The sequence below is a fragment of the Geospiza fortis genome, unplaced genomic scaffold (assembly GCF_000277835.1).
Source record: "Geospiza fortis unplaced genomic scaffold, GeoFor_1.0 scaffold5, whole genome shotgun sequence".
In the NCBI taxonomy this organism is placed as follows: domain Eukaryota; kingdom Metazoa; phylum Chordata; class Aves; order Passeriformes; family Thraupidae; genus Geospiza; species Geospiza fortis.
In genome coordinates, this window is record NW_005054421.1 from 1035795 (window position 1) to 1045911 (window position 10117).

General features: G+C 52.9%; 1 protein-coding gene across 7 annotated transcripts in view; it reads left to right on the plus strand.

Annotated features, from left to right (window-relative positions):
* Positions 1-10117, plus strand: part of LOC102044586 (myomegalin) — a 29053-nt gene that overhangs the window by 3613 nt on the left and 15323 nt on the right. For 6 of the 7 annotated variants that reach the window (XM_031061647.1, XM_031061649.1, XM_031061651.1 and 3 more), the window contains exons 1-11: positions 11-1365; positions 4759-4878; positions 6350-6469; positions 6710-6802; positions 6923-7138; positions 7636-7794; positions 8167-8280; positions 8505-8642; positions 8926-9105; positions 9337-9531; positions 9837-9980. In XM_031061647.1, the coding sequence (XP_030917507.1) occupies positions 217-1365; positions 4759-4878; positions 6350-6469; positions 6710-6802; positions 6923-7138; positions 7636-7794; positions 8167-8280; positions 8505-8642; positions 8926-9105; positions 9337-9531; positions 9837-9980 (2628 nt within the window). In that variant the 5' untranslated portion in view covers positions 11-216. Of the gene's footprint in view, positions 1-10; positions 1366-4758; positions 4879-6349; positions 6470-6709; positions 6803-6922; positions 7139-7635; positions 7795-8166; positions 8281-8504; positions 8643-8925; positions 9106-9336; positions 9532-9836; positions 9981-10117 lie in introns of those variants that run through there. The other variant, XM_031061653.1, reaches the window with a different exon arrangement.

A 10117-nucleotide genomic window follows, 5' to 3' on the forward strand; every position in this document is an offset into this window, starting at 1 on the left:
GGCCAGCCCAGGTGTGGCTGTGACGATGTGAAGAAGGTGGTGTAGGGTGGGATGTTTCTATTGAATCAAGAGTCCCGGCGTGTGACCTCCCTAAAAAGAGGGGATTGGTGCGGTGAGACGTGCCGGCGGGCTCAGGGATCGAGGGAGATGTGCTGACCTCGGGAAGGTCTCCTGAGAGCCCGCAGGAGTGGGTTTGTGTGCCGGGAGGGGGCGAGGATGAAGGAAAACTGCCGGATCTGCGGCCGGGAGCTGTGCGGCAACCAGCGGCGATGGATCTTCCACACGGCGGCCAAGCTGAACCTCCAGGTGCTGCTCTCCCACGTCCTGGGCCGGGAGCTGTGCCGGGACGGCCGGTCCGAGTTCGCCTGCAGCAAGTGTGCCTTCATGCTGGACCGCATCTACAGGTTCGACACCGTCATCGCCCGCATCGAGGCCCTCTCCATCGAGCGCCTGCAGAAGCTGCTGCTGGAGAAGGACCGTCTCAAGTTCTGCATCGCAAGCATGTACCGCCGGAACAACGACGACTCCAGCACAGAGGACAGGGCTGGGGAGGGGACCGTGGACCTTTCCAACCTGCCTGATGCACGGTACGCTGCCCTCCTCCAGGAGGACTTCACTTACTCGGGGTTTGAGTACTGGATGGATCAGGAGGAGCATGGCCTGGAGCCGCACAGCTGCCACGGCTCCGAGGGGCCGGGGAGCCGCCCGCGGCGCTGCCGGGGCTGTGCGGCCCTGCGCGTGGCTGACGCCGACTATGAAGCCATCTGCAAAGTGCCCCGAAAAGTGGCCAGGAGCATCTCCTGCGGGCTGTCCAGCCGCTGGTCGGCCAGCATGGGCAACGAGGAGTCGTCTGTGTGTGATGTGGCCGAGTCCACCAGCTCCAGGGTGGCTGTGGATGGGGACAGCATGGAGGAAGGCACACCTGCGTCCTCTCTTGAGTCTCTGGACACCACCGTGGAGGCCAGCCCTCCGCAGCAGAAGGATGAAGATGCAGATAAGGGGCTGAAAGGGAATGGGAAATGTGACGATTTCTCGGATGATCGCATGACCCCCAGCTCTTCACTGAGTGGGAACAGGCTGGAGCTGGCCCTCAATTTGATCAAGACTTTGGACTACAAACCCCTTCAGAGCCCCCGAGGCAGCCGACTGCCTATTCCTGTGAAGTCCAGCTTGCCCCCTCCCAAGCTCAGCCATGACTTGGCAGATGGCAATGCTTCTGCTGGCTTAGCATGTGCTAGTTCTGCCTTCCTGAACACCGACAGAAAATCGTTTTCCAGAGCTCCTTTGGGCCTTCCCCTGGAAATTTCAGAGCTGCAGGAGCTGTGGGATGACCTCTATGAGGATTATATGCCGCTGCGGGTACAGGTAGAGGTCACGGTGCCGCCCTTCCATTGAGCATTGTCCTCGTGGTCCAGTGCTGAGCCCACTGGGGATTCTTCTGTGCTGAGATAATGCAGACAGCCACGTGTGGCTGATCAGGGGCTAAGAATAGGCAACTCGGTCCTTTTTAGGTGTGCTGCCTCTCTCCTCAGTCATTCTCTTGTCTCCTGTTTCCTCCCGGAGTTCTGGGAAATGAACCTTCCCCCCCTCCATCAGTCCTCCCTGACAATGCAGCCTGCTGGGTGGGTCTAAGCTCTTTGTCATTTTACTGCTGAGAAAACACCACTTTCACTTCATCTTTAAGCTTAAAGTCGGCGTGGCTTTTATCCACAACTAAAGGGAGTATTTTAAGCTTCTGGGCATGTGTTTTCCAGCAGGTGCGTTTTCTTTGTGCCTGAGTAATGGTTGGAGCGTGGGGAACGCCTGCCTCCAGCCCTGCCTCTGCAGGTCAGGCCTTCACCTGCCCAACGTGCAGAGCCACCCAGGCATCTGTGGCGTGTGCCCTGAGGAAAAGGTGTTTTCCTCGCAGGTGGATTTGTGCCAGAGGATGACTTTAGGGTTGGTATTCAAGATAATTGGTTTATTTTCTGATCCTTTGAAAAGATCTACCAATTAGTGGCAGGTGTTGCTGAGAGGGGATGAAAGCTCCTGCTTTTGGGATGCTGTTATCTCTTGATAGCAGTCCTAGCTCCAGGTTGCCTCTGTTTAGCTGCCTTTAATGAAATGTCCTTTAGTATGCAGTCAAAAAGCCGAACTCACTTCTTTACCACATCCAGTAATGAATAGAAGGCCTCAGTCAGGTTCAATTCTGGAATATCCGTGTCAGCCTAATTGCATTCCCATTAGCAGCCTTAGTGCTGCCTAATGCTGTAGGTAGCCTCGGGGATTAGGAAAATGCTCATTTATTTCTATGGCAACTGGGGCAGTGCTGAATTGCTCTTGCTCTTTAGCCGGCTTGCTGTCCCATCTGCTCGGGCGTTTCCCGGAGCTGTGTGCTTTTTTCCATAAAAGCCTGCTCTAGGGAGGAACGTAGGAGAACTAGTTTTCATCTGGAGCACAAAGGCATCGCGCTGGCAGCCGAGGATGTGAGCCAGGGCATTGGGGCTCATTTGCTGATGGTTCTCACTGCTTGGGGTGTGTTTGCAGGATAAAAATGGGCTTTCTTGAGCACCGTGGAGTGTTGCAGGTTGGCTTTGTGTCACACATGGCTGTTCTCTTCTAGGAGCTGTGTTTTGAGGAGTTTCTCCAGCCTCTGCCATCCGACTGGCCCTGCCAGGATTTTATCCTGTGGGATTTTTTACTTGGTTCCTTGGTGTGACAGCAGCAGCTCTTCAGCGCAGGGTCTGGCTGAAGGGGGAAGGGCTTAATCCTTCAGATGGCTTTAAGAGCAAAACTGGGAAGGCAGATGCAGCTAGTAGGCTGAATAGTTCTTGCACAAATGATTTTTCTTTCGGTTTGTAAAAGCAACACCCTTCCTATAAGTCAGGTGCTGCTGCTGTCCAGCAATTCCTGTGCATAAATGTGAAAGGAATATCTAGAATATATAGGACCACAGTTCTCTTACTGCCTTTGCAGTTCTTTAAATTTGTGGAGCATTCTGGTGTCAGGGCATGTGACCTTGTAGGTACCGTCTTCCCGGGCGTTTTCTTGAAGCAACAATTCCTCCCCCTCCCCAGCACTGCCCCAGGGCGGCGGCACCAGAGGGGGCTTTGTGAGACACTCCCGCAGCTGCCTGCGGTGCCGTCCTGACAGCCAGGCTCTTCCCCACTGTGCTGGGCCCTCTGAGCTCGGCAGGCTCAGAGAGTGCCGTGATTATCATTTTCAAAGAAGTGTTCTGTGGGGTCAGTGTGTGCTGGGGCTGCTGCGGCTGTGCTGAGGAGAGATTGGCAGTAAAGTGCTGATGTTGGAGAGGTCGACATGGCTGCAGGGAGGCACAAGGGAGGCAGCTTGGGCTTTGGAACTTTGGACTCTGGAGCTGGCTCTGCATTTGCCCTCCCTGCTCTTAGCTCTTTCCGAGTTTTCAGCTCTTTTTCTAATGTGAAAATTGAGGAAATGTGTTTTCCTTTTTCCCTCTCTCTGTTTTAATCAACCTTGTTTCAAAATAAGCTGCTGTGACAGATTCCAGCAGCTCTCCCTGCCTCATCCAAAGCCTTCTGGCAGAGAAAATTTGTAATCACCACGACTGTAAGCGTTCACTGAAATCCTAACAAAACATCAGGGTAAAGGGAGGTGTTACTTCTGTCTGTGAGAGGCAGTGCACAGATCTGAGGGAGCTCCCCTGTGCTGATGGCTTCCCCACAGACAGCGTTTCTGTGGCCACTGAGGATGGGGATTCAGCCTGACAGTGCAAATTGGAACTGACTGCTCTGGCCGTGCTGCACTGCCTGGAGCTGGTGCTCCTGTGTGTGCTCCAAAAAGCCCTGCCACATTCCCACAGCCTCTGTGCTGCATCCAGCAGCCCTTCCAGGGCTCCCACCTCTAGCAGGCAGCAGTGCAGTCAGTCTTGTGTTGCTGATAATATTCAGGAATGCTGAAGGAGCCCTGTGAGGGCTGCAGAGGGTGGCTGGGATGGAGTGCTGCCCTAAGGAGTTAACTCACTGGGCGGGGGACAGCAAAATTGTAAGGAGGGATGACAAGGGATTAGTGTTGTGCTCAGCCAGCCGGCTCTGGCAGGCCACGTGGCACAAAGTAGGCTGTTTACATTCCCAATAAATGGGTATGTGTCATGAAAAAAAAAATCTCAGCTGTGGCACTGAATTCGCTTCTGTTTGAGGAGCTGCAAGGAATTGTACATGAAATGGGTGCTGGAGCACGGGAAGTGGTGAAGGAGAGCCCAGAAAATCACAAATGGAGGGGTTCAGGGAGTGACTGCTAGGTCATGGCAGGAGGGGAGCTGGTGGGAAGGATTGAAGGTTGTAGCCTTGATAAAGACACAGAAGCTCAGCAGAGCATGGGAACCATTTCAGTGCAGATTTTGAAGCTTTTATAAAATGCCAGCAGGGCACATGGGAAGGAGAGCAGGTTTCAGGGATATGGCTTGGGTGTGGGGAGAAGATCCATCATTAGCCCACAGACAGTGGTTAGAGCTAAACAAGCTGCTGGGCTCGTGGTGCAGCAGTGAGGGGAGACAGGGAGCCCAGTCAGAGCCATGGGACCCCGGGGCACTTGTGGCAGGGGAGGCAGAGAGCTGCCAGGTGCCAGCCTGCCACCCCGGGGCAGGGACACACAAGCAGAGCGATGTCTCAGAGCCAGTTAGGAAAGCACATGGGGCGTGTTTAAACCCCTGCTGCAGGGTCTGTGACGGCTGACAGCTGAAGAGAAGAAGCCAGTGCAGGAGTTGGGCCGTTCTCTCGTTTTTCACTGTGTTTCTCCTTGCAGAATTTGCAGGATGAAGGGCAGCAGGCCGCTCCAGGCAGCGCTGCGGCAGGGGAGCACGTGGCCGATGTGCGTGCAGCAGAGCTGCAGGGCAAACTCCAGCACTCTGAAGCTGCCAACAAGGTATTTCTTCATGGAGAGCACATCCAGTGCTATCAGTCTGATGTGGTTAGTGTCAGAGGGTGCCTCCTGGCCTGGCTGGAGGCAGGTACCTGCACCTCTCTCCCAGCAAGGGTGTGTGATTCTCAGTGCTATTGTCTCTCAGATTCAATTAAAAGTATTTGCTTTTTTTTCTGCAGCTGGGTTGTGTAAATTTTCCGTATTTAATTTTGCAAATCATTATTTTGACGGAACTTTCCACTTGCCTGGTGAGCCTGCCAGGAGCTGGTGAAGGAGATGCACAGGGCTGTTTCCTGTCTCTTGGATTTGCATGGGCTGAGCCTGGTCTAGGAGAGAGGGAGTCCTGTTTTCATTTCTGTTTAAATACTTGGGAAAGAAACAGATATCTGAGTTCTCTTGAGGCAGATCAATAGTAACACATGTTGAGAAGGGTATATGTTCTTAATTATTATGCTCTTGAACTCTAAGGTAAATTATATCCTCTGGAAAAATCCTCAGGTTAAATGTGGGGAAAAAAAATTGGGATGGAATATTTATTTAAATAATCTGGGGATGGCCATAAGGTGCTGCATCTGCCTGGACTGCAAAGCTTGACAGAAATGGAGACCCAGGGCCCAGTTAGAAGTGTTTAAACAGGTTAGGGGGAGTGTCTCAGGTCAGAGATAACAGGACAGGTGTGTCAACAGATGAACAACAGGAGGAAATTATGTGGCAGCACCAGCTCCAACTCTAGAAGTTGAGTCCTGAGTAAGCTCACAGGAAGGGGTGTATCATCCAATTTCGAGAATGCAATAGGCAACGTTTAAAAATGCTAATAAGCACTTGTTTAACTGCACAACACGTCCTGTGTCATGAGCTTTATGGTGAAAGCAGCAAACTCTCCTGAAACTGAGTGGTAGTGTTCTCTTCAGGGTGAGTGTCAAAGGCAAAGGTTTCTCAGGTTGTAAACCAGCCATGGAGACTGCTGAGAGGTTCCTGGCAGTGGCCAGGGTCTTTTGTGCTGAAGCCAGAACTTAATGCTAAATAAGCCACTGATTTGATCAGTGAATGTGTAGCTTCTTCATGCTGGTATTTTTCTTTCAGATTTTTGGGAGGATTTTGGGCTGAAGCAGCCCCTTTCCTTTTGAGTAAAGAGAAACAAATGATAGAAACTGGGAGGGAGGGCTGTGGGGCAGCCTGAGTGAGGCTCTCCTGGGGTATGTGGGAGGCAGTGTGGTCTGTGAACCAAGCCTGGAACCTCTGCCCTGCACCTGAGGGAGCAGAAGCACTGCAGTAAGTCCTGTGAAGGGCCTTTGTGTTTACTCACTGGTCTCCACCCAGCTCCAACGGTGTTTACAGACTCTAGAGGGAGCCACGTTGATCTCGATGTGGTCAACACCAGGGCTGTATGGAGTAAGGAGTGGAGGGAGTCTTAAGGGTGTTTACATAGAGCATTAAGCAGGATTAAATAAACCCAACCTATTTCTGTCTTCAGTTGTTACAGGAAAAGCTGAATGAATTGAATTTTGAATTAAAATCTGTTCAAGAAACATCACAAAGGCAAGATCGTACGATCCAGAGTCTGAACGAGGCCCTGAAGAGCAAAGAGAGTAAGGTAATAGTTCAGGGTGGGCAGGCTGGTGCTCACAAAAACAGCGAACTGTGCTCCAGCCCTGTGGGCAGTGCCTGAGAAGGAATGCTTGAGCCACTGCCTGGCATCCTGCACCTCACTAAATTATTTCTTGCAAAACCTCTTTCATGTGGTGCTGAGGTGTCATAATCCAGGCTGGAGGCTTGGGATGGGAGAGTTTGTGCTTGGTTTGCCACTGACTGGGTTTCCTGTGCTTGGGCCCAGACAGAGGAGCTGTACCACATCATCGAAGGGCAGAATGAGACCATGGCCAAGCTGCGGGACATGTTACACAGAAACCATCTGGGACAGCAGCAGGTATGTCCTGGGAAGCCTCAGGTACATCAGGTTTCATTCTGCAAGGATCCTGGTTTTTAATCCCTTACATGAAGAGAATCTCTTGAGTTTCTGTGAACCCTGCTTTTTGGTTTTTGCTAGGTGTCAGAGAGCCCACTGTCACCCCAGGAGCAGCAAATGTCACCGCTCGATCTTCAGAACGCCCTTTTCTGCGCCAAGCTGGAGGTGCAGAAACTGAAGAGAGCTCAGCGCCAGAAGGAGCATCAGCTGGCTGAAGCCAAGAGAGCAGCCCACCTCCTGGAGACCACAGTCCACGAGGAGGAGCAGCAGAAAGAGGCAACCTGGCAACACAACCAGGTATGACAGACACTTAGCCTGGAAGTTTCTGGGTTTGCACGACTAAGGAGCACTGAGGTGGTCAATACTCTTCTCTCCTTCATAATTTCTGCAGACAGCAGACTGGGCACACTTGCCTAACCCCTCGTCACATGTGGCAGGGAAAATTCTCCAGCCTCCTCAGTGTCATAGCTGAGGATTAAGAATCAGCAACGACCCTTGATAGTGGGTGTGTTGTCACTTGTACATCACTGGCTGGTGCAAATGTCCCATCTCTTTTTGTGATGCTCATGTCCCCTGCTGCACAGCTTAGGTGTGGCTGACTAAAGCTCTGCCTGTGGCCAGAGCAAGGGGTTTAGATGGATGGATACCCTGGGCAATGAAATAAATTCAAACACCATGGCAGTGTGTTTTGAGATGTGAAAGTTGTAGCATTGCAGATATCTATTCTCAGACTGGCCTACTGTGTATGGTTGTGTTGAGGACTGAATTCCAAGATATTTGCCTTTTCCTTGCAGGAGCTGCGTGCTGTGGTACAACAGCTGCAGGCAGAGCTGCAGGACAAGGTTCAGCAGCTCCAGACTTTGGAGTGGGAGAAAAGCCGTGAGCTGCAGGCCCAGGAGCAGAGGGTTCAGCGTTTGACTCAGCAGCTGGCTCACAAGGAGCAGCTTCTGCAGGTGAGATCAGCAGAAAGATCTGACTTGAGCATAATTAAATGGAGTCCCTGATCCTGCTTTGGTGTTTGGCCATGCAAAAGTCTGTCTGTAGCTTTCATGCATGTCCTTTGAGGAAAGAAGGGAAGGAAGGAGAGGGCTTTGGGCCCCCAGGGTGAGGAATAAGACACAGATATCCATGTACCTCAGCCCCAGCAATGCCTGGTGAGCCCTGGCAGAGTTAGTCAGCCAGCCCCCGGTGCTGGGACTACCACCCTTTTATGTGGAGGCTAGAGCAAGCATTGGGTGGAGGAAGTTATCCCTGTGTGCTGCTCTTGGGATGGGGGAGGTTTCTGTACTGTAAGTTGTACTAGGGGGTGTGTGTCTGATCTCTAGGAGTCCAGGGAGCTTCTGCAATGCCAGCAAAGCTTGGAGAAGAGCCCTGCAGCCATGAATGCCATGTTGGAGAAACTGCAGCAGCGTGTCAGCGACAGGGATGCTGCTCTGGAGGTGAGCACATGTTGTAGGCAGTGTTCCAGCTGTCCCTGAGGCTCAGCCTTTGGGTTACCATCAGCCCAGGCTGACCCCAGGGGTGACCATATCTTCTGAATGTTCTTCATGGCTCATCCTTTGAGAGGAGTTCCTCTGGCAGGGGGAGCTGAAGTCCAACGTACAGTGGGTGTTGGCTGCAGAGCCCCATGCCCCCATTGTGAATGATGCCCTCTGTCATGCAGAGAGCAGTAGATGAGAAGTTCTGTGCCCTGGAGAAGAAGGAGCAGGAGCTGCAGCAGCTGCGCGTGTCCGTGCGGGAGCGCGGCAGCGACCTGGAGAGGCTGCGCAGTGTCCTCTGCAGCAACGAGGCCACCATCCACGTGAGTGCTGGGCCTGCACAGCCCAGCAGGGCTCTGGGGACGTGCTGTCAGACACACCTTCCTGTCAGTGCTCTGGGGACAGTGTCTGCAGGTGTTTGGCTTCCTCTGGCCTTGTGGTGGGATAGGTTCCTGGGGCACTCGTGTTTGGGCTGGGCATAGAGGCTACCTGGAGCAGGTGGGTGAACCTGTGTGACTCTGTTAGCAGTAGAGAGAGTTTCCAGTTTTGCTTAATTCGGGATTAAGTTTGTGTCCCTGCTTGAGCTGCTTCTGTTGTGGTACTCAGAGCCTGGAGAGCCTCCTGAAGGCCAAAACCCTGGAACTGGAGCAGGTCTCAGCAACCTGCCAAAACCTCCGCTGGCTCAAGGAGGAGATTGAGGCCAAATCTGGCAGCAGGCAGAAGGAGCAGGAGGGGATCATCCAACAGCTGCAGACCTGCCTGCATGACAGGAACAAGGAAGTGGAGGTAAGCCTTAGCTTGGCTTCCTGAGCCTTCAGCCAGTTTGTCCATAGAAGGAGTGGTGCCAAAGCAGAGGCTGCTGCCTGCCTCACCTGAAGCTGTGCTCAGCGTTTGAAGGCTGGCTGCTTCTGGCACTTGAACATACCTGTACCTGCTGACAGTGCTCCCTCAGCTACACCCAGGCTGGAGAGTCCTTGAACAACTCCCAGTCTCATTCCTTTCCTCCCCCTTGCTCAGGAGCTTACAGCAACTCTGCTGTGCAAGCTGGGCCCCGGGCAGAGTGAGGTAGCAGAGGAGCTGTGCCTGCGCCTCCAGCACAAGGAGAAGATGCTGCAGGATCTCCTCAGTGACCGGAACCGTCAAACCATGGAGCACGATGCTGAAATTCGGGAGCTGCTGCAGGCTCTGAGCACCAAGGAGCAGCAGAGCAGAGTGAGTTTTGTGCAGTGCCACAGTGGGAGGCTGAGGTGGGTGGCACTGCCTTTTGTTAAGCAAAGAGAAGCCTTGCAGTGGACTGAGAGAAACAGAGGAGTTGGTTCCTCTGTATGTGAGAGGCTGCTGAGCAGAGATGGGAGGGTTCCACTGGAGTGTGGGGGGCCAGGAGCTGGTTTTCAGAGCACTTGGAGTCTCCAGTGTCAGATGAATATTGAGGTGATTTCCCTTAGTCTCCGAGGAAGAAGAGGGACTAGGACCCTAACCCTGGTCATGGCCCTGTCCCTATTTTCCCCCTCAATCAGGTGGCTGCAGAGAAGATGGCACAGGCTTTGGCTGAAAGGAGCAGTGAGCTACAGCTGCTGCGCCAGCACATGGTGGGGAAGGACCCTGTTGGGACCCAGTCAGCTGGTGCCAGGCCATTGAAGCAGGACAAACAACCCATACAAGTAAGAATCATGCACTGTGTTTCTCTGCCTGTGGCCTTGGGGCTTCAGAAAGAGCTGATTGCCACCGAAGTAAATAGGAGAGAGAAGAGCACCGCAGAGAATGATAGAAATGAAAGTGGGATTACCAAAAAGTCTTC